The 24,533-nt window shown below is 40.0% G+C and overlaps 1 protein-coding gene across 2 annotated transcripts; it reads left to right on the top strand.

Annotated features, from left to right (window-relative positions):
• Positions 1 to 24,163, top strand: LOC110792034 (uncharacterized). 2 transcript variants are annotated; one of them, XM_021996830.2, is made up of 10 exons: positions 4 to 494; positions 1,002 to 1,352; positions 1,434 to 1,649; positions 3,900 to 4,549; positions 6,178 to 6,274; positions 6,370 to 6,423; positions 6,500 to 6,591; positions 18,978 to 19,168; positions 19,271 to 19,397; positions 23,313 to 24,163. In XM_021996830.2, the coding sequence occupies exons 1-10, from the start codon at positions 246 to 248 to the stop codon at positions 23,344 to 23,346; spliced, it is 2,061 nt and encodes a 686-aa protein (XP_021852522.2). In that variant the 5' UTR covers positions 4 to 245; the 3' UTR covers positions 23,347 to 24,163. The 2 variants fall into 2 exon arrangements, with proteins under 2 accessions (XP_021852521.2, XP_021852522.2); XM_021996829.2 differs by lacking the exon at positions 19,271 to 19,397 and having other exon boundaries at positions 1 to 494.
• Positions 24,164 to 24,533: the final 370 nt, after the last annotated feature.

Genomic DNA, 24,533 nt, shown 5'->3' with positions numbered 1-24,533 from the left:
AAGCGCTCTCTAGAAGAACCCATTAACGAACAACAATCCGTGGCATTGTGGTACTTGCATATTTGTGTGTGCACTGTGCAGTGTGCTGCTTCAACTTCCCAGTTACTACCCCACGAACTTACATTCTACTTCTGTAATCAAATTCACATTTTTGATGGCTAATGCAATTATGCAATAGCAATCATCATTATATTATCTCTTAGTCTTCGAATCCCTGTTGGTTTATTCAGCTTCAGTCGGCTCAAATGATGGCAACAATCCCACCTAACAACTTCTGTTTCAACTTTAAAATTAACCAAATTCAATCCCAACCCAGATATTCCTTGTTCGAGAAAACTGTAACCGTGAATCAAAGAAGAAGACATTTAAACCCACCCTTGAAAATTAATCTCCATTGTCGTTTCTTCAACCCCAGAAAATGCCCTTGCCTTTCTCTTGTTGTTTTCAGGGCCACCGGTGATGCTGATTCTTTTCCTCAACAATCAACACTTTCTGTAAGTTCTATATTTTCATGCTTAATTATATGTTAAAATTTTATGGGCTCTCTCTGTCTCTCTCTCTTTCTCCCTGATTTTAGAGCGTGTTTTGCTTAACAATATGTTGTTATTTACTGGATAAGTAGTTTGTTTTATCGGGGACATTGGAAGTTTGTGTTGCATGGGGTTGGATAATAACAAAACCTATCCTTCTGGGTTTGGGACACTGGGCTGTTTGATTTTACGGGTGCTATGTTAACTGTCATGACCTATTTTAGTGTTTTGTTTAGCTGGGGGTGACTAGAAATGCTGGCGCCATACGGTATGATGGGGTTAAATAAGCTGTGAGTGATGTACCGGTATTGCTCCTGATTTAGGAGTACCATTCCTGGTCCTGATTTTAGGAATTTGTTCTTTATGCACATAGTCATGAGGTCATTTTGTTTCATTTCTTAGAAGACGCTTCTTCGATTTACCTGTACTTAATACTTAATAGTTGACCTCATGTCTTGAATGGCTTGTTAGGATGCGGATGCGACATTTGATAGCTTGTCAAGTTCTGATGAAAATTATGTGCCATTGCTAGTAAGAATGCTTGGACTGGACAATGATCCTCTTGACAGAGAACAAGCAGTGATTTCTCTTTGGAAATACTCTCTAGGTGGAAAGCATTACATTGATAAAGTTATGCAGTTTCGCGGGTGTGTAAATCTCATTGTCCATCTTCTGAGATCCAATTCCAGCAATGCTTGTGAAGCTGGTGCAGGCCTTTTAAGAATGATATCTTCAGTCAATGCGTACAGAGATATTGTAGCTGAAAGTGGGGCCATAGAAGAGACAACTGTTGTACTAAGGAGGCCTTCCTTGACATCTGAGGTACACATGTTGTTTTTCACTATTGCAATTGGTGTTTAGTGTTCTGCAGTAATAAGAAGTCATCATGGCTCTTGTCTACAGGTAAAAAAACAAAGTATATGTATGCTGTGGAACTTGACAGCAGATGAGAAGTACAGACTGAAGATTGCAAACTCCGCTCTTTTGCCTTTACTTGTAAAGTTCTTGGATGATGAGGACATGAAGGTAATTGAGGCAGCTGGTGGAGTGTTGGCAAATTTGGCATTGAGTCGTCCTAATCACAATATCATGGTCGAAGCTGATGTTATTCCAAGATTGGTGAGACTTGTTTTCTGATCTTAATGGGGGTTGTATTCATGGTATCATCTCTATGCTCTGACTTACTGGCGAGAATTCTGACTTTTATAGGTTATATAGAAGTTGAAGGAGATAGATTCCACTCAAAGTGGAGTATTGAAACCATATATGTAGCTGCTCATTTTGGTTGTTGTTTTGAAAATGTTGGTCTCTTCACTTGTAGAGTTGTAGATGCGTGGGCACATGCACCTTACATAAGAAATCCCCATGCAGTTGACTGGAAATTTGAATTTGAATTTGAATAGGTGTAATCAAACGAAGATTGAATCTAAGAAAAAGAGAGACTACAGAGAATGATAGTTGATTGTAGTAATGGTGCAGTTAAATCATCAACTCAACATTTTATTCTTATGCCTTCGAGTGGTTGGACACCCCCACAGTAAAAACACGACAATATTCTGATGATTTCTCTCTAATCTCTCCTATTTACGGATCTTCTCATTTCTTTTCTCCCTTTCTGCTCTAACTAATTATCCACTTATTTTTCCAAGCTATTCACAAGAGTCGTAACAGATTATGGAGTCATTCCCCATGGTGTTCTTATCCTTTGGCCAACCTCCATAACACGCGTGGATACCTTACTACAATTACATGGAGACGTGGAAAACCACTCTGTATGCTACAATTTTAGTTTGCGGTTATCTAGAATTTCCTTAAATAGTAATGACGAGGGAAAGCACCATATTACAAAATTACAAAGGATAAGATATCTTAATGCCGGACATTGTATCCTATCACTCAAAGTACTCATATTAAACATATTTTTAATAAAATGTTACCAATATGTGAGATAAATTCAAGCTATATGACTCAATATGTGTCTAAGACAACACACACACACAACTACACAAGCACACACAGTCCACGGCGATTGAGGAATGAGATTATTAAGAAGAAAGTAGGGGTTGCACCGATTGAGTTTAAGATGGTAGAAAATCATTTAAGATGGTTTGGACATGTAAGAAGAAAGATCAAATAATGCCCATGTTAGAAGACTAGAAGGGTGGCAAAGTGATAGGATTGCAAGGGGTAGGGGAAGGCTTAAGAAAACTTGGAGGAAGGTGATTGATACTTGGGATTGAGGAAAATACGGCGTTGATAGGACAGAGTGGATGGAGAGAATATATGTTGATGACGTTATTTGATTTATATATCTTCCATTTTAACTCTCTTAACTTTTTGCGTTTTGCAAATTTATTTATTTATTTTTTATTATTTTTTATTTTTTTAATCCTTACTTTTATATGCTATTTTCAAATGTACTTATTGTATTTATTTTTAATTTTCTCGTTTTAAACTTTACTTATTTTTATTATCCCTTGTAATAATTTTTTTCTGTAATATATATATTTACCTCTTATTTTCCTTTCATTACTTTCACTTTCCCCCTCTTCCTTGTTTATTCTTTTTAACTTCCCGTTCCTATCTTGTTTGATTGGTCACATTGAAGATCTCCTATGATGATTCATGTTAGCCGACCCCAAATCATTTTGGGACTAAAGCTTTGTTGTTGTTGTTGATAGAATCGCGATATTCTATTTAAAGATTCTGCTTAAGATCTGAACCGTTCGCGTATTTTTAACCAGATAAATCCTTTGTGTTTCTCTTGTTTGATGAACTAATTGATTTATAGGAAAAGAGCTTGGACTTGTAACACGAGTAACCATAGGGAAGAAAGTTTGAAGGGAATATCTGACAGTCATAGGTGGATAAAGAAAATCTTGTAGAGTTTAATGCCTCTGTTCTGTTTCTCCTGCTTCTCCTTTTCAGGGAAGCTTGTTTTCTCACCCCACGCTCTGTTCTTTTAGTAAAACTTATTTCCCTTTACCCTTCATTAACCTTGTTATAGGATTTCTGGACCTCTTCTGTTTTACTCGGTTATTATTGGTAACATGTTTTGTCTAAAAGGTTGGTATAACCTCTTTTCTTTATTATTGGAAAAAAAAACCTCTTCTCTTATCTGCGTTGTGGATTGTCTATGCTGTGCTACTATCTCAGGGGAACCTGTTTAACTTAGCTTCTTAAGACCCAATTTCAGACTCTAAAATTTAACTTGTTATGCAGAATTATGTGCGTTTGTTTGACACTGTTTCTCTTTGTAGTTTAACCTGCATATGTTGACGATGTTGTTATTTTGCCGACTACCTTTCCTTTATCCATCTGTTGATTGGGAAGTTTATTAACCGCGTTGCTACTATTGAATTATACCAGGCCAAGTTTCTAACAAATGAAATGGAAGGATCGAAAGTCATAAGAAAAGAAGCAAAAACTGCTTTACTCGAGCTTGTTAAAGATGATTACTACAAAATTCTTGTCATGGAGAAAGGATTGGTTCCTGTACCTTTGGTCGGTTCTGCTGCTTATGCTTCTTTCAAGCCAACCTTGTACTCGTGGCCCTCACTTCCTGATGGTACTGAGTTTAGACGGAGCTCAAACAGCCCTTCGAGATTTGGTGCTTCCGAGTTACTACTTGGGTTACATATTGAAGACAATACTGACAAAATAGACAAGTCCAAGATGGATGCAATAGTTGGGAGAACACATCAGCAATTTTTAGCTCGTATTGGGGCCATAGAAACTGAAGATGAGAGTAAGTCGGAGAGCGGGTTCCCTAGTAGCTATCACCAGACGTTGCTTCCATGGAAGGATGGTATTGCACGTATGGTACTGATTCTTGAGCTGGAAGATGAAATAGCCATCGCAAAAGCAGCTGATTATATTGCCGCTTCAGCAGTAAATGAACATATGCGCACCTCATTCAGGGAAGCTGGAGCTATGCAGCGTCTAGTTCACCTTTTAAGCCACAACAGTTATGCAGTGAGGTCATCTGTCCTGAGTGCATTGGATAAGCTGTCTATCAGGTACAATGTGGTTTCTTCCATTCCAGTTGCAAAGTTAACATACATCTGCTTCAGAAAAAGATAATTGGAGCAGCAGTATTTGTAGAGACTGAAATATCAAATATGTTGTCAAAACAGTAACCTGATTGCTAGAATATAGAAGAATCCCTCACGAGCTCCTAGCTGTACAAGGATCACACAAGATAACCTAAATACATACAACGTAGGAAGACATTCATTATCATTACCCCATTGCCTCAAAGAGGCTCCCGCAAGAAGCGGGGTAAGGGGGGGTCGGGTGTACCCAACCTTACCCCTGCAATTGCAGAGAGGTTGTTTCCGATTGACCCAAAAGCGATAACGGGACGACAGCGGGACGATCATCTTCTACTTCATAGAAAGGAAGCAAAAAGGTTTTAAGAGCCATTTTGATTTAGTCCATTACATCCCACACGCAAAAAAACAAATGAATCTTTGGCTCCATCGGAAATGGACATACTTAGGAAGACATTACTAAAATAAAATATTAACTTGATTTTATTTTCTATTAAGTGATCAATGTGAACTTGTTGAAGAAATCTTATGTAAAGTTGTAATGTAATGTAGCAGCAATGAGTCTAATAAAACTGTCTCGTCTCACGTTCCTGAACCCAAGTTCCACCCCTTGCATCAGCAAAGCTTACTTATTTCACTGCTTGTCTATCTTTCTTCTTTATGCTGCTTTTCTCTTTCCACTTGTATTCACTTCTTGTTCTCCTCCCTCTCCATTTTTGTCTTTCAAAACATTTTAAAGTTGAGATTCCTTACTGTTATCTATTGACAGATATAAAGGGAGTGCTTCAATACAACTATTACCTTACCGGATAATCCAGCCACCTTCCAAAGCAGCTTCATAGAAAGGAATACAACTATTACCTTACTGGATAACCCAGCCTCCTTCCAAAGCAGCTTCATAGAAAGGAATACAACTATTACCTTACTGGATAACCCAGCCTCCTTCCAAAGCAGCTTCATAGAAAGGCCTAAGAAGAAAGAAAGTGCTCTAAAGAAGAAACACCGGATAACCCAGCCACCTTCCAAAGCAGCTTCATAGAAAGGAATACAACTATTACCTTACTGGATAACCCAGCCTCCTTCCAAAGCAGCTTCATAGAAAGGCCTAAGAAGAAAGAAAGTGCTCTAAAGAAGAAACTTGTTTAAAGACACCATTTGATGAGAGATTTTAAAAGTTTAACAGGAATTGTCATACATCTAAGAATCAATTAAAATTTTGATAGTAATTGTCCTACATCTAAACATATCATCAATAAAAAGATATTTTCCACCCAACTGAATGTGGTCTTAAAGGGATGTAACTTTCTTATTAAAGTTTGGTTTCCTAAAATATTGCTCATAAGGATGTGTTGGATTAATAACTGATCTTTCGCACTGTTTTCCCTAAATCTATAAACATATCCCCCCTCCCCCCCTCTTTTATGCGCGAATAAGTTGGTGTTCTATACACCAAATTTTTATTTTGTTTTCAAAACTGTCTTAATTGTTGAAGAACAAGCATTTATATAGTCCTTTTTCCTTAATTATAAATCTCAGATTACTTTTCTACATGCTTGCCAAGTATTGATTCTGGACCATATGTCTGTTTGATGCAGCAATGATGTTTGTGGAACAATGGAGGCAGAGGGTGTTACACACCCTTTGATCAATATACTTAATGACTTGAAAACAACTGAAAGCCTAATCGAAAAGGTAATAGTTGATTTGTCTGTATTCCATTTCCACACATTCTGCTGACAGATTTATGTTTCTGATTGTTAATTTGACTATGGTGTTAAAAAATGCAGACATTGAGCATTCTTGCAAGAATATGGGACCCAAGTAAACAGATGAAACTAAAGGTTAGTGGAAGTAAATTATAACTGCTGCTCCCTCTTGCAATTATATATTACTTACATATTGTAAGATTGACTCCAGTTTTACAGTGGACCTGTTAATGGTTCAACGAAAGTAGTTGATTCAAGCAGTTACAATATTACTCCAGAACTTGGCAGAAAGAAGGTGGAAGTGTAAGAATCAAGTTTTCTATTGACTGGTTTGATATTGCTGTATTCTTTCTTGTTACTATACATTTTAAATTGATTTCTTCATCAGTGAGAAATCCGTTTTCCCTATCTTTTAAATATTGATGATATCTACAATGATTACATATTGAGTGGATCTCTGTCTTCTGTGTACTCCGTAGCTTACATGGGGAACAAAGAAACTCACTTATTATAAAAGTTGGGATTCCAGCATAAGTGCATATCACAATCCTTACAGAAATCGGTATGGTTTATCAAAGAAAGAAAAGAACAAAGAAATTACTGGATTAGAAGTCTGGATTAATCAAAGAAAGAAAACTTTCATGAACAATATCACCTACATAGCTCTCCATTTTTTGACGTCTAAGCCTATCACAAAATGATAATTTACATTCATTACTCTTTATTTCCACTTTCCACATTACAAGTTTGTGAAACTATGTTTCAGCTAAGGGTGATAATGAACCCTACCTACCCCGTGAGCTAATTGAGTTTGCCTCGAGATTCTAATAAGCCTAGCTACCCAACTTAGAAGGCTTGTGGTCATGGTCGAATTATGTCCAACGTTGTATTTTCAGTTTTTATAAGTTGTCTGGCAATTAATTTTATAGACTTTACAGAACACTTACGAGGATCTTAAAGTATATGGATAAAACTGAAAGTAGTAATCTTATGACCTAATAAACGTTTGCTTGGATGTTAACTCTCGAGGTGAATTCCAGTTTTTAGCTGAGGTGAACTTTAATTTTTATGCCTAGGGCTAGATTCGAGTCTTGAGCTGAAAAGCTCATCTTGACTCGGGCACAAAAATTCAATTATCACCTGAAGTGTTTGAATGAATATGCTTGTGGTCTTCTTGATCCTGCGTCCCTGCTGGAATGCAAGCCTTTGTTTCACGAGTTAATTATTGTTATTCATGCAGCCAAATCCATGCAATAGTTTTCATTTACAGTAGAAGTATTGTCCGGTGTAACTTCCCTTTATTGCTTCTGTATTAAGAGAAACTTATAGGTGGATTTTCTCTTTGTCTTTTTGCATAGTTATTTTATTTTTAATGTTCTGAAGTAGTGAGAGTTTAATCAAGTCTAGTTCCACCGATAGGGTACGTTTCTGGTTTAATTTGCGAATAGTTTAGGCAAGGGCAGGCGTGAAAGGTTTTAGGTAAGGAATTTGGGAGAGACAAGCATAGATGAGTGCCCCTATAGACTGGAAAAGGTTGTGTTGTAATTTTTAACTCAAAATTTTAATGAATAATTCTTCAGATATGGAAGACAGGGGAAACTTAGCCAGTGCCTTAATCCCGTATTTATAGGAAGTGCGAGTACAAAGATCCTCCTCGATATTGAATTTCATTCTCTTAAGTAGGGGGTTTTCGTTTCTGGGAGAGTGGAGGGGGGGGGATAAAAGAGAGAATTACTCCAAGCTGTGGATCATTTGGTTAACATTTGGCAGGAAATATTGGCAAAGGTATCTAAATCAAATGCTGCAAGGACTCTGGGCTATAGGGATGCAGGTCATAGCTAGTTGTTGAATCAAAATTGCTAGCAATGCATGTGTGCATATTTTGTGCCAGCTTGATCATTGTATGTGTGTAGAGTCATCATAGAGTAAATTTCTAAGCAAGAGTTTTAGAATATAGTTTTCTTATATATTTTATACACAGGCATGTATTTTTCGTTTTGTAAACTCCATCATGACCATTGATGTGATCGCCACCATGAAGTTCATGAAATCATGAGTCATAAACTCAGAATACTATGGTAAAGCTATGCAATTCTAACCATTGATGTGACGCAACTGATGTGGGTAAAAATACACGGCCTACGTGGCCCAATCAAACTGTGCCACATGGCATTACTTGACACCTAGGTAAGCTACATGGCACCTAAATCTCTCCTTTAATGAGTCATGAATGAAGTAATATGTCCTTTATTCCCCTTTGGCCCATGGCCCAAGGAACAAGGACACATGTCCTTTCACCATCAATTAATCAATCAGATGCTTCATTTTTAGAGTTTTCCCCCAAAGAGGTAAATAGTATAAATACCCCTTTTCCCAAGGAAAAGGGGACACAAGTTTCAATACCTAGAATACCTCACTATTGATGACATCAATGGCTTTCTTTTCTCTCTACATTTCATATTCTTTCTCTCTTACAACCCTAATCTTACTTAGGCATTAGAGGGAATATTCCTACCGGAATATTCTTGTTTTTGCAGGTGACGTAACCCGACGGGATTTGGACTACGCATTACGTGGAACCGCATACCTCCCCGTCATCAACTATTGGAAAAACTCCCACAACATTTGGCGCCGTCTATGGGGAGGTAAGGTATCATGGTAGACGTCCAATACTTCGGTGACTCACCAAGCGCTCAACATGATGAGCCGAATAGGGCCGCCACGGCTGATGAACGTCCTCCTCGAGGGAGGGACGATAGGAATGCACCTCCTGCAGGACAAGGCTCTCGCCCTAGTTCCCCGCCTGAGCAGCCGCGTCCAGAACAAGTGATAATTGAGGATGAAGACGCTGGCCAAAACCCAACTCCGCCGGGTGGACACCTAAGGGAAGATGCCGACACCATCATGGAAGAAAACCCATATTTGTCAGTTTCAGCTGGCAGCTCAAGGACATCTTAGCTGGATTCAAGGCGTAGGTGGACACACTCAAAGATGAAATCAGAACCATCTGTTTCCAGTCTCATGGGACGGGGACACCATTCTTCAATGGAACCACCAGGTCCAATATCTGGCGGCAGGACCAACCTCGGAATGACGAGCGAGACAAGCGTTTCGTGTAGACAAGGACTTCACTTCAACCCCTGGGTCCGCGTCGGATCTTAACGACTGCCCGGCCCGACCCAGGGCCATCTAGAAGAGTGCATGTGGTTCAACTTGACGGACCAAGTGAGACTGAACTATCAGACACAGGCTCCACTCCAGTCATGGACGATACACCTCTCGCTGATCCCTCGCGCCGTCCCACTAGGACCACCAAGAGCCATGTTGATAGTGGGCGGCGGAAATCCTCCCATGGCAGGAGACAAGACCCAATCTGTCACATTCAGCGAGGAGTAGCCGGCCTGATACTTGATTATACTACTCCCTTCTGTGCTGATATCATGAACGCTCCAAAAGAGCCTAAGGTCAAGCCACCGGCCATTGATGCTTATGACGACACCTCAGATCCTGATGTGCACATTTTGGCGTACCGTCATCACATGTACGTTCAAGGAACCACTGAAGCTACTTGGTGCAAATACTTCCTCGCCACTCTGAAAGGTGTCGCCTCAAAATGGTTTGAGAAATTGCCGGCAGGAACAATCAATACTTTTGCCGAATTGAAAATGTTGTTCTCTGCTAGGTTCATGGCCTACAAGGAAGAAAAGAAAACAAGCATGCATTTAGGACGCATCCAGCAGGGTAAAGATGAATCCCTTCGCAGCTATGTGCGATGTTTCAATTTGGTGTCAGGGAAAATTCCGGACTTGCCGGATGGAGTAGCTTTTGATAATTTCTTTAGAGCACTCAAAAAGGGATCCTTCAAATTTGACCTAGTCAAGAAGAGTTTAAGAACCATGGAAAACGTCGGCCACCCCTAGCGCAAGGATAAGTCTGACAAAAAGACCAATCGTCCAAATGGGACATGGGCTATCGAAGGCAAGGGATATCAGACCAATTCATTGTCGGGGCAAAAAAGAGAACGACCTTATGACAAAGAAAAATTTGAGTACAACACCAATCTCTACACCATATTGCTAGATGTCAATAACAAGTATGAGATCGACCGACCATTCCCCATGAAGTCACCGGTTGAAACTCGTGACAGCTCTCTCTATTGCAAGTTCCATTGCGACGTGGGGCATGATACAAAGGATTGTAAGAGCTTGCGTCGGGCTCTAGTTGGACGGGCAGCCAAAGGGTTTTTAAAGGCATACCTCAACACAAATGCAGGGGGAAACGGGAAGAAGTTCTATAAAAGAGCAAGTCTCCTTCATACCGTCGTGATGAGAACGACAGAACCAGAGTGTGTAGTTGTCATCTTCCTGGCTGCTGGGGGCCCGACCATGAGGGGTCAGAAAGATTACGCAAGCCGCCTGGGCCACGTAATGCTATCTGGAAAGGCACCAATGGATCACTTTCCAAAGGTGGAAATTTGCGAAGCCATTAGGGGGAAAATAACAACTCCTCGTGACGATCCCTTGGTCGTCGAACCGAAGGTAGCAAACCTTAAAGTAAGACACATTCTGGTAGACACTGGAAGTTCATCAGACATTATTAGCTTGGCATGCCTGAATCGTCTTGAACATGATCCCAAGACAATTGAGAAAATTCACTTTCCCATCATTGGATTTGAAGGCGGCGTAATCCATCCTCAAGGCATTATTACTTTACCTCTTCGAGTAGGCGGACGACACCAAAGTTGAAACTTGAATGTCCGGTTTTTTTTTGGAAGGACCTAACTGCATACAATATCATCTTGGGACGACCCACTCTGAATCAGACGAAGGCAGTAGTCGTCACTCACCTCATGCTAATGAAATATGTTTGTGATAAAGGTCAAGTTGGCACCATTCATGGCAACCAGCAGCAGGCTAGAGATATTGTTATCTAACCACCCTGAACCCTACAGCTTGGGGAGCAGGCAAAACCAATGAAGGTAAAGCCGACTCGAAAAGAAAACTAGATGAGACAGAAGTCAAAGTCAAAAAAGAAACTTTCACTATCACCACAACACACATGGAAGCCAGGCGGCCTGAGCCGGTTGGAGGGCATTATGAGATTGTACTCGACGAAGCACGTCTGGATCGGACGGTACCAGTAGGGGTCTCTCTTGACGATCAGCTGGGGAAGAAATTGTCACCCTCTTGAGAGAGTTTCAGGACATCTTTGCTTTCACTGTGGAAGAAATGTCGGACATTGATCCAAGTGTAGCCGTCCACAAGCTTAATGTAGATGACACCTTAAAACCTCTTCGTCAGAAGAAGAAGAAGAGAAATCATGGGGAAGCAAGAAACAAGGCTACGGCCGAAGAGGTCCAGAAGTTGTTATATGCTGATTTCATTCGCCCAAGCCAATATCCAGATTGGGTAGCAAATGTTGTGTTGGTACCGAAGCCGAATGGCTCATGGAGGATGTGTGTAGACTACACAGATCTGAACAAAGCTTGTCCAAAAGACAGTTTCCCCATACCAAAGATCGATCGTCTAGTAAACTCAACTGCCAGGCATGCCATGATGTCCTTCATGGACACTTACTCTGGTTTTCACCAAATTCCCCTCTGGCTGGATGATCAGGAGAAAACGTCGTTTGTTACACAGCAGGGATTATACTGCTACAAAGTAATGCCATTCGGTCTTAAGAATGCTCCGACCACTTTTCAACGACTACTTAATACGGTTTTTACCAATCAGCTGGGGCGGAATATTGAGGCATATATTGATGACATGATTGTGAAAAACAAGCGGCGTGAAGATCACCTTGCCGATTTGAGGGAAACTTTTGAGACACTCAGAAAATACAAGATGAAGTTGAATCCGAAGAAATGTATTTTTGGGGTAACAGCCGGCAAGTTCTTAGGCTTCCTCATTGATGAAGGGGGGATAGAAGCCAATCCTGATAAAGTACATGCAGTAATAGACATGACGTCTCCGAAAAGTGTGAAGGAGGTCCAACGCCTGACCGGATGCCTGGCCGCGTTAGGACGATTCTTATCGAGAGCAGGTTACTTTTTTGGCACCATCAAGAAAAATTCAAAGTTTGAGTGGACAGAGTCGGCTGAAGTTGCTTTTGTTCGACTGAAAGAACACCTCCATACATTGCCACGGCTTGTCAGTCCCCGTCAAGGTGAAATCTTGTATGTGTATCTGACTATCTCCGAGTGGTCTCTGATTGCTGTACTACTAATGGAGAGAGAGGGAGTCCAACTTCCTGTCTATTTTGTGAGCCACGTCCTACAGACTGCTGAATTAAAGTATCCTCCAATTGAGAAGTTTGCACTTGCGCTCTTCATGGCAAGCAAGAAGCTGCGTCCTTATTTTTTGGCACATAAGCTCGTTGTATACACGGATCAACCTTTGAAGTAGCCTCTTACCAAGCTAGATGCTGCAGGACGAATGCTTAAATGGGCAACTGAGCTGAACGCATTTGACATCTCGTGTGAACCCCGAAAAGCTACCAAAGGGCAGGCTTTTGCGTATTTCATTACAGAAATGACAAGGCCGGTTTTTGCGAAAAATGAGCAGACCCATTGGACAGTCTATGTTGACGGTTCGTCCACTCAGAATGGATGTGGAGCCGGTATAATATGTCAGTCCCCTGAAGGTGACAAATATGAATATGCCATGCGATTCAATTTCCAAACATCGAACAATGAAGCTGAATATGAGGCACTGTTAGCTGACATTAAAATGTGTAAAGCAGCCGGAGCACAGGAAATACTACTGGCTTAGTCAGATTCGCACCTCATGTGAGCCAGGTAAATGGGGATTATGAAGCAAGGGATCCCAACATGATCAAATATACGCAAGCCGTGCATCAAGAGATTGAACACTTGAAGAGTTTTGAGGCAAGGCAAATTCCTCGAACAGAGAACAACCAAGCCGACGCTCTGTCTAAGTTAGCCAGTTCAGCCTCTAAGTTAGCCGGTTCAGCCTCTTGTGACACCCCTCGTCATGTATTTTGGGAAGTCAAGGAAAAGCGGAGTATTGAACAAGAACTATGTGCTCCTACTCTTGAGGTAGCAATTCTTGACCGTACGTCCACATAGATGGATGCCATTGTGGCCTACAAAGCTGACGGAACGCTTCGTGACGACCATCGCCTAGCCGCTAAGCTGCAGAAAAGAAGTTCTTGGTTTGAGCTGTGGAATGGTATGAAAAGGCAATTAGAACTGGCTACTATTGGCCTACGTTGAGGAAAGATGCCCTAACTATTGTTCAGAAATGTGATAAATGTCAGCGATTTGCTCATCTCGTTCACAAGCCGGCTCAACCACTAACACCCATTACCATTCCAATTCCATTTGCTAAATGGGGGGATGGATTTGCTAGGCCCATACACTGCAGCCTCCGGGGGGCGGCGTTATGTTATTGTGGCAGTCGACTATTTCACCAAGTGGGTCGAAGCCGAAGCCCTCAAAAACATCAAACCATATGATGTAAAAGCATTTATTTGGAGAAATCTCATTACCAGGTTCGGAGTGCAGCAATCTATAGTCTTTGACAAATCCACAGTTGCTTTGCTTCCGTAGGGCGGCCACAAGCTAATGGACAGGTTGAAGCCTTCAACAAAATTATCTCCGAGGGAATGAAGAAAAAGTTAGACGACGCTAAGGGTCTATGGGCTGATGAGTTGCCAAATGTTTTGTGGTCAATCCGTACCACGGCGAAAATTTCCACGGGAGAAACCCCGTTCTTACTAGCTTACGGCGCAGAGGCTGTTCTTCCTATAGGGATGCGTGAGCCGACCCTCCGAGTCATGCTTTATGATGAAAGTGCAAATTGGGAAATGATGAAGACTGCCTTAGACTTCCTGTCAGAGGTCAGGGGAAATGCTGGGTTAAGGCAACAGTTGTATAAGTTGAGGATGGCGAGGGAATACAACAAGAAAGTCTCCAAGCGAGTACTTAAGGTTGGGGACTCGTCCTCCGAAAAATGGAATCTGTAGGACGGGCCATTGAGCAGGGTAAGTTGACTCCTACATGGGAAGGGCCTTACGAAATATATGATGAAGTCGGGGACGGAACCTATCGCATTCAGAACATGGATGGACGACCTATCTTGCGAACTTGGAATGCAGACAATCTAAAGAAATACTTCGTCTAGATAGTATTTGACTTCGTCCTCTCTTGAAGCATCATTACCTAATGACCTTTGACAGTCACTATAGAGTAGTAGTCTCCCTTTTACTTGGCTAAATTTGCCTTACAAAGCTATAAATAATACTACTCTGCTTATTTCGTACATTATTCATTATTTGCACGTTAAAACTAACATAACTAACTCAAATACACCAAGCCTAATTGAATAAAGGCCTGAGGATTGGCCCAGATTAACAACACGTCATAAAAAGGCTAATCGATTGAAGCCTAAGAAGTGGCCCAAATTAGCACAAGTATAGGCTGATCACCTATCAAAACCCCCAAAGCGTTCTCCTAATCGAACGTCTTTTCATTAGCATTTAGGAAATACTCCTACGTGATGCGGCATAAAAATGCCGCTTCCAAATATTGACCGGGGGCAAACCCCCAAAGCGTTCTTCTAATTGAACGTCTTTTCATTAGCATTTAGGAAATAATCCTATGTGCTGCGGCATAAAAATGCCGCTTCCAAATATTGGCGGGGGGGCAAACCCCCAAAGCGTTCTTCTAATCGAACGTCTTTTCATTAGCATTTAGGAAATACTCCTATGTGCTGCGGCATAAAAATGCCGCTTCCAAATTTTGACGGGGGCAAACCCCCGAAACGTTCTTCTAAGCGAACGTCTTTGCATTAGCTTTTAGGAAATACTCCTATGTGATGCGGCATAAAAATGCCGCTTCCAAATATTGACGGGGGGAAACCCCCAAATCGTTCTTCTAATCGAACGTCTTTTCATTAGCATTTAGGAAATACTCTTCTGCGCTGCGGCATAAAAATGCCGCTTCCAAATTTTTATTGGGGCAAACCCCCAAAGCGTTCTCCTAATCGAATGTCATTTTCCTAACAAATAAGAAACAACTCCCACGCTACTATAAAACTATGCCGTTTCCTCATTACGAGGAAGGCAAGCTCCCATAAAAATTAAACTTCAGTGAGAATTTCAAGTGAGGGGCAATTATACTAATTAATTGACGGATAACCGTCAATTAAATGCAAGATTCGCTTGAAAATCTCAGGACGACATGCTAATCAGTTTGCCCCATGCCCAAGTTCAGCGGCAATCATACTGATTGATTGACTTGCGTCAATCAATCATAAAAAATAAACTTGGGCATGGGGGTCACTATTATAAACTTAAAACGTCTCCTCTGGGGCAAAGAGTAGACGACTATTGGCAACAATAACATGCAGGTACAGAGAAGGCATTTAAAGTCACAAAAATAGAGTCTTAAAAGCGCCTAAAATGCGCCATAATGAAAGATAAAAGGTGACGAAGCACCACTTGTCTACGCCAAACTGGCGCAAAATCCAAACAAAATAAAAATTATCTTTTACAAAATCCCCCGGCATTATAACTGTCAAGCGCACGAAGGCGCAAAAATAAACATTATCCATTACAAGCGCTCACAGCGCCATAAAAACATGTATTTTAAAGAGGAGAGAGGAAGGAGCTAAGTTTGAGCAGCGGCAGAGTTGGCAGAGGCGGCAGGTCCACATCATCTGGACCGTCATCTGCAACAGGCTTTGTCGTCGGTTGGGCAGAAGTCTCTCTCTCTCACTTTCAGCATCGGATTCCTCGAAGACGGGACAGCAGCAATGATAGCGCCTTGCTTTTCTATCTGCCACGTAACCAGGCAAATGAGAACTCTTCCATGCAAGCATCCCAAGCACGACGAGTTTTCTCCCTCGTCTCATCTGCGGCTAAATTAGCCTCAGCTTTAACGTTGGATACCTCGGTTTGAGCAGCAGATTCCAACTCCTCAAAATGAGCCGTTCGCTGCCGCAGAGATGCCGCCTCCTTAACCTTGGCCTCGGCTTCTTGAAGGAAGGATTGGGCAGAGAGGGCGTGTTTAGAGTTTCAATAGCATGTATTTGCTCATTTATCTTGATCAAATGCTTCTTATTGTCACTCCGCAGGACGGCAAGCTCCTTACTTTGAGCTTCAATAGTCTCCTACATTTCCAGCCGAACCTTCTCCACCGTCACCATAGCATAGTCCTCGGCATTGGTGGCCAAATGCACCTGCTTTTGGAGCTGGCCGGTAAGGTGCCAACGCTTGAAGCCCTCGGCCTTGATCAGCAACTACCAAAAGGAATAAATTTTTTTAGACATAGTAACTTAGTTTTAAAAAGCGCGCTAAAAGCGAGAAGCAAAGAGGAGCGCAGCTGTAAACGCTTTTGTTGAAGGAAGCGGAGCGACCTACAAAAGGCGCGCGCTTCTGTGTGCTTCTCTGGAAGCGAAGAGCGCAGGAAGCGGTCGCTTCAAAGGGTCTGAGCGCAATTTTGTAAAAAACTGTTTTTAAAAAATAAAAAAAGATTTTTTTGAAGTTGGTTTTTATCTTTTACCTGGTCAGAATACTGCTTTTAGGAGAGAGAAAAAAATTCCCCATTATTTTAGGGATTTTTTAGAAATCCTAGCCGTTTTCTCTTGCTCTGGTCTTCGATATCCAGCGGTCTTCTCCAGCTTCTCGCCTTCTCCATCTTCTCCAGCGGTCTTCTCCGGCCATCACTGCCGATTTTCTTGCCGGAATCTTAAGGTATGTCTTCTTTTTTTCGATTTTTCTTTTTTTCCCTTCTTTTTCAGTTTTCTTTTTTCTATTTGTTCCTCTTCTTTTCCCATCTTTTTTTTTTATTTCTTTTCTCTCATCTTTTCGATTCGTGACACTTATACTGGCTGTATTTGCATTTTTATTTTTTATTTTTACTTTTTTCCAGAAATCTCTGCTTTTTTTTAATAAAACTCCCGCTTTTTTATTTTTACGGAGTAATTATAATTCATAAAACTCCTGCATTTTTATTTTATTCTTTTTATTCCTTTTCCAGAAATGTTCTGCTTTTTTTTAATTACTCATTGGTGCTGTTTTTATTATTAATTTATACGTGCTTTTATTTTACTTTTTGTTCTATACTCCGTATGCCCCTGCCCAATGTCAGTTATGCAATTCTGCCATTTTCTCTTTTTTCAGGTTTGCCTTTCTTTAATACATTGTTTATTTATAAAATTTCAGGTTTTATTGGACTATATTTATTGTACTAATTGAGATGGCTACCAATGGGGGGTCAAGTACACCTTCAATGAGATCAATGGACACTATGGATCCTAAGTCAAGATGATGATGATATTGCTCTATAATAAGCATGAAGAAACAAGTTTGCTTTTCCTTTTCCTTTTCTAGTCTTTCTACTTGTTTTAGAAATGATTTTAAAGGTTTTTAGAAATTAAGGTGCGCTTCACCTACGAAAAGCGTGCGCTTTCGCTTTGCGCTTTGCGCTTTAGCTCCAGGGCCCTTGTGCGCTTCGGTGCGCTTCTCGCTTTTTAAAACTAAGCATAGTAACAAGTCTTAAAGAAAGATGGACTAAGTCAACCCACTTACATCCAAAAGGGCCGCCTGCATGGCTCCAAATTGGACGTCCGCAGCCACAGGAAACTGCTCCACATACTCCTTGTGCAGGGCCTTGAAATGATCTTGGCCTTGTCCCTTGAGGAGAAGTTCCTCGAAGGGGGTATGTTGCGTACCTTCTCCTCCGCCAATGCCTGAAACAAGTAGAAGGGGCTTTCAATGAAATTGTCTAGCAACCAAGCAATGATATAAAGCAGAATTAAGGCTAACCGCCGTCCTCCCTGCCTTTTTGATGAGACGGCCCTAGAGCGTCTTCTCTGGCCCTCTGACGAGACGGCCCAGGAGTGTGAGCCTTGGAGGGCTCCTCCTCCCCGTCGAGAATTTCGACGGAGGAGGGCGAAGGGACCCCTTTCTTGGGACCAACCTCTCGCCTGGCGTCCCCCCCTCTTGCCGAGCCTTCAGGTGGAGGATGTTGTTTCAAAGGTTCAAAGGTGTCACTGCCATAGGAACCACCTCCACCGGAGAGTCGGCTGACCCCTCAGCGGTGTCCTCCTTCTTAGGCCGCTTAATCCTAGCCTTCACCTTTGGACGCTTTCCAGCAGATGCCATCTTATCCTCCGCCTTGCGCTTAGGGGTGGCCTGACCCTTCTCACTTTTTTGCGAACCAAAAGATAGGAAAATGAGAAAACACCAAAAAGAAGAAGCACTAAAAATATAAAGTAATTCACAACAAGGGACTCACTTTTGCCGGTGGGCCTCCGACGATCCCCTTTAGCTTTTGCTCCACCGTTTGAGTCAGCCACTCCTTAGTGCCGACTTGACCTTTCTCAACAGAAGGAAGCTTGGACATGGCAACGGCTGCACAAAAAGAACGGTCAGTAGGATTAAAAGTAAATCATACTGATTGATTAAAGTTACCCCAGATACCTTGGTCTAACCCATGACCAGTAGCCGCTAGAAACACAGGGTTCTTGAACTGAGAACAGGACGGAAGTCAAGATTTGGGACAGATTTCTCTCTGCAACTTCAGCAACCATGTAGTTCATAAAATCTTGAGTCAGAATAGTATAATAGGCTATGCAATTCCAACCTTGCCTTTGGCTTTGAACCTTGTGCAAGTTGTGTCCTTATTTATGTTGTTTATCCGCTAAATTATATTATTTTTACAGTGGAAGTATGCTGGACTCTGCACTAGCTGATCGCCTTGTTGATATTTTGAAGATTGCACCCCCAAGTTTACAAACTAAAGTTACATCGATCATTGAATATTGGAGTATGATTGAACCATGCATGGACACCATTATTGCAACAGAAATCGAGTCTACTTTGATAGATGTCTTCAAACAAATAGTTCCAAGAGGTATGGAAGCAACTTTGCTTTGTATAGGAGCTACTTCCTCCATCAAACTGAATATGTCTACCTAGTCATTTATGCCTGAAATTATTGTGAATTCTATTCTAGGTGGACAGTTTGGTTGGGCAAGAGTGATATTTTTAGTTGGTCTCTATTATGTAGCTATTCTTTCAACTATCTGGTTTCTTGGTGTATCCTTCTCCAAGCATCAGTTTGAGAGGGAAGAGCACTTCAGGTAGGCATTTTGATTCAGTTATTAGTGCCTTGAATAATAAGCTAGTTAGTTAGTTAGTTAGTTAGTTAGTTAGAGGAAAGCTATATATAAAAAGAAAATAATAGGAAGGATATGTTGAATATTGACGGGAGTTTTGTTAACCCTTAAGAGTTTTAATGGGCTTGAATATCCACTTTTCTGTAATTTCCAGCTTATTAATCAAAATCACTTTCTTCTTCCTTTTTTCCTTCCAGTAATGGTGTCTAAGCTAAGTTAAATCTGAGCACCTTCATGAGAATGAATGACTTCGTAGATATTTGTGTCTCTTAGTTCTGTGTGTACCTTCATTTCCCATCAGGTACCTCATCTGGTCTCTTCCTTGGCCAGATATTGAGTGGTAACGAGGATTCAAAAATGTATTTCGGGAGGCAGGGGAGCAGCTTCTTCCCATCTTTTTCCATCTCCTTTTGGCGTTTTGACTTCAATGCCCCGATTTTTGATTTAGTGATTAGGAAGGGTCATGCTCTTTATAATATACGGAATCATTTGAATTCAGAAGTGGAGAGATCATTAATTTGGTTATGGTTTAAGAGGATTTTCTATGTTGAATCCTTCAATCTGTTGAACCATTTGTGCATTCCTTGTTTCCTATTTAATTTGGATGTTGGAACCAAAAGTCTCAAAGAAGATTGAGACTTTTCCATGGACCATTTGTCTATAGTGCCCTCCTTTCTCTAACAACAAATGTAGGCAGATAAACAGGCATAGTAGGAGAATTTTAGATATTGATGTTTGAAAGAGATATTGGAACTTTGGAAGACCATCTGCAGATCATAGCCTGAAATACTAACAAGAGTTGCCCCCAAAACAATAATTCTTAGGGGCCACCTGGATTGAAAGAACATATTAAAAGAGGAATAAATGAGTAGATAATACTGGGTAAATTATTTAGAGGGTAATTGTTCATTTCTAGAGGTTTGGCTCATTAATAATCTTTACCCCCTAACCAAATATTTAAAGGCTCACTGCCCAAAATCTTTATCTTCAACAATGGAGGTTACTCATAAGCACCACCATCCATGGCGGTGTAAGTGTAAGTGTGTAACCAAATTTATATCAACATGCAAGAAATCCGAGGCTAATATCAACTCTAGCGATTGTTTTCCCAATTTCCTCACAAAATTGTTTAGATCTACAAAACCCAAATTGAATGAAAGAACAAGGGAGGATTGTAGGTGATGATGGAGGCTGTAGATTGACAAATCAAATTTAGGGCCTAAGAAAGTGTCTTCCATGAGCATTCGACGGTGGTGGTGATGATGGATGCTGATTTGATGGCGGCAGGAAACTGGTGGTGATGCCCTTTCAAGCCGTCTTTATCTCCCCTAGTACAAGGGTTGACGGCAGCGACAAACTGACATGGATGATGGTGGTGGACAAGTCAGTGATGGTGGAGAGAGAAAATGGTTGCGGTGAGAGGGAGGAGGAATTTATTTTTGATGGAAAGAGGATGAATTATTTCTACTCTTGAGGTCATAATCCAAAATGATCTTTTGGTGTTCCCTATAGAATAGTCTAAAATACTACGGACGAATAATATTAACATTAATTGTAAATAAAATAAAAAATGCATAAAAGAAAATTAGCCAATCAAATTTAATACTACGGAGTATATGGAAATTATATTAACATTAATTATACAATAAAATAAAAGCGTAGAAGTTGTTACAATCAACATTTAATCAAAGCCAAATATACTCTTATTAATCACATAATTTACTTTTTTCTATCAAGTATCTTATTATGCCACATTTTCATATTGTCACAAATAAATCATATTTAAATTTAAAACTTTTAAACAAAATTCAATCAAAAATATACTTCGTAATTTAGATTTCTACCCCTTTTCTATATATAAATTTTGCGAAAAATTGTTCCTATATAACATTAGTTTTGTTTTTATATGCATCTTCGTACGCATCGCAGTTTTGTTTCTATATACTTCGTAGTTTTGTTTTTATAACATAGTTTTGTTTTTAAAACATAGTTTTGTTTTTATATAAACTATGTTTTTATAACATAGTTTTGTTTTTATATAACTAGTCGCTACCCTAGGGGGGCTAGGAGAATTATTTACCCCCTAAATAAGGGGAATATATTACTTCCTTTTCTTTCTCCCTCAATCCAAATATTAAAAACGCCAAGAAATTACTACTCCTCTAGTCATTCCCCCCATTTTACCCTCATTTCCAGACAACCCCTTAGAATGAAGGGGATAGAGATAGATAGGGAGGGAGCAAGAGGGGAGGGGATCTAAATCTATCTCCTCTTCACTTTAGAATAACTTTTGTTCTCGTCTAGATGCTGTAGCTGATCTCCTCCGATCTAGCATAGAGAAAACAAAAAATAGTCTACAGGGAAGCTTTCTTTGGGTCTCATGGAGATGGTCAAAACTCAAAACTGAACTTTGCTTTTCTTATATTCTGTAGCATATATTTGTTACAATTTTCCAATTAGGTTGAAATGACTCAAATAGATGAATTGGTGATTCATAGGCTTTTTTATATTAGTTATAGAGGGCATATTGCACCTGAGCCTGATAGAAATGAGCAATAACTTACAAGGGGATAAGAGCAAAAGAAACTATGGGTTGAAAGGAAGGAAATAGTAGTTTTGAGACGAAATTTCTGCATAATTAGGCTAATAAAATGAAAGAGGGAGAGGGGAGGAAGCTGTTTTTTATTACGTTTCAGTCACTCAATCACTCTCAGGCGAGGAATTAGTCAATTTTCACCTAAACCTGGAAAACAGTACTGTTGTAAATGCTGTTGTGTCAAAAAGGTTGTTGTTTGCAGAAGCCGCAAAAGTAATTAGGAAAAAGGTTGTTGCCAGCAAGTTTACCTTAGAAAAATTCGAGGTAGCAGATACAGTTTGATTAGAAGAAAAATGGTAACGCGCTCACGTGGAAGCTGAGATGAAGTGAAGGTACTTCTTTTTCACAAAATAAATGAGAGAAAGGTAAAGGAGATAATTGTTTGAGGTTAGAGTGGGATGAGTAAAGTGTTTAGAGATTTCTGGGTAGGGAGAAGAAGAGTACTACATCTCACCCATTTTTTCTATAATTAAAGCTTGCTTAGTACTCCGTATAATACTCTTGAGCCTTCTATGTTATGAATTGATATTTATTGGAAGCCTAGAATATCTGGTAATGATATTGGTGTTGCTTTTTTATGACAGATCAATTTTCACAATACTTTTTCTTTGAGGGATAAAGCAGAAGAGATATAATTACGACATAGCTTACGTTTCCATCGAGGCTTAAATACCTTGAGTGACTTAAGTTTTTATAATCCTTGTTATAGGCGTGCAGCCATTATTGTCGTGAGGTGTATAAATGGAAGGAGTTTAGACTATTCAAGGATACTAGGCCCGGTTCTGCTCAACTTCAAAAATTAATATTCAATATACCAGCTTTGTTTGCTTAAATTAGTTAACCAATTATTGGCTTTATCGCATATAAGCAAACCACTTGCCAGAGAAAATTAGTTGTAATCAGAAATATCAGTTTATTACAAAATCAGATGGAGAGAACAGGGGAATAAGTTAATGTACTACCAACAGTATTTTTTTTTTCTTTTTTTTAATTGAACTTAATAAAGTTACTAATATGAGATGCATTATACCATCCTTCATATAAAACAACACCTGAATAATCAATCAATGTATTGCACCTCTAGCACACTTTGCATGCCAAAATTCTGCATATTTTGCAACGTGATGCACTAACTTCAAATCTGTGTTCACACATTCTCTGAAGATTAAAGACCAAATTATCCTTTGATATTCCTACAAGTAATTTTTTCATCAATAGTTTTGGTTGCTACAAAGTCTTTGTTGGCAATTTTTGACTCTGCCTCCTGTTTTACATTCTGGCAGTTACGAAAAGTTTTGCAGAGGAAGAGGAGCCTGATGTGGTTTATGTTGAAGAGGTTGGGGTTGCTGTCTCACAAGCTTCAAGATTGCTGACGAAATTGCTTGATTACCAGCAATTCCGTCAGACTGTTGATTCAAATCAATTCACCATATTACTTGGGCAGATTCTTAAATCAGATATCCCTCTTCATTTCAAAGAATGGGTTGCAGCATGCCTAGTTAGGCTCAGCTTCTTGTCAAGTCCTTTTGAGTCTCCAATTACCACCGATGTTACACTTTATGAGACTGTTCCACGGTTAGTTGAGCAAATAAAAACTGGCTTCTCAGCTGATGCCCAAGAGGCTGCTGTGGTAGAACTTAACAGGATAGTTTCTGAAGGTGTGGTAGATACAACTCGAGCTGTTGCTGCCCACGGGGGTATATTTCCTTTAGTGAAGTTGTTAGAACAAGGTAGCAAGAGAGCTGTTGAAGCTGGGCTTGCCATTCTATACAATCTGAGTATGGACAGTGAGAATCATTCAGCAATATTAGCTGCTGGAGCAGTGCCAATACTAAGGAGAATAATCCTTTCACAAAATCCTCACTGGACTCTAGCTCTTCATTTATTAAGGAACTTGCCAGTATGATTCATGCTAACAAAAATATAATAATACTCCTTAAATTTTAGGATGACAAGTAACCCATGTGTTAGCTTGTGGATCGCCCGTCTAAATTACACAAATAAGCTTTGATTAGGATGAATTATTTGGTAGAATTATTTGTATTTGGTTAAAAGCTGCAATGTACTAAGGTTTTAGACGCAGAACGTTAAAATCTTCGTGACCTGTCATACATACTTCTGAATGCTTCTCGTACTCTGTTTAAAGATCTGTCATGCAAGAGTTTGATTTGAGGGATAATTCAAGGAATATCTCATTTCTACTAGTTGAAGATTTTTCAACTACACGGTAACTTTAACAAAAAAAAAAACAAAGTAAACCTAGAAACGATTCTAACATTGACCAATTAAATTGTTCGTTTATCTTTTTTTTTTTGGCACAAAATTGTCCATTTATCGAAGAGGTCAAAGAGCTAAGGTAGCGTCTGGTAACTTATATTCATTTGGAATCTTAGTACTGTTCTAAGGTGATACTCCTATTGAAGACCACCTTAAAATTATTTTTAATTTATCTTTTTTTTTGTCAAAAATTAGTTTTTCTGATTTTGTTGTAATATTTGTATTAT

Source organism: Spinacia oleracea, chromosome 3 (genome assembly GCF_020520425.1).
Source record: "Spinacia oleracea cultivar Varoflay chromosome 3, BTI_SOV_V1, whole genome shotgun sequence".
Taxonomy (NCBI): domain Eukaryota; kingdom Viridiplantae; phylum Streptophyta; class Magnoliopsida; order Caryophyllales; family Amaranthaceae; genus Spinacia; species Spinacia oleracea.
This window is presented reverse-complemented; position numbering and strand designations above follow the sequence as displayed.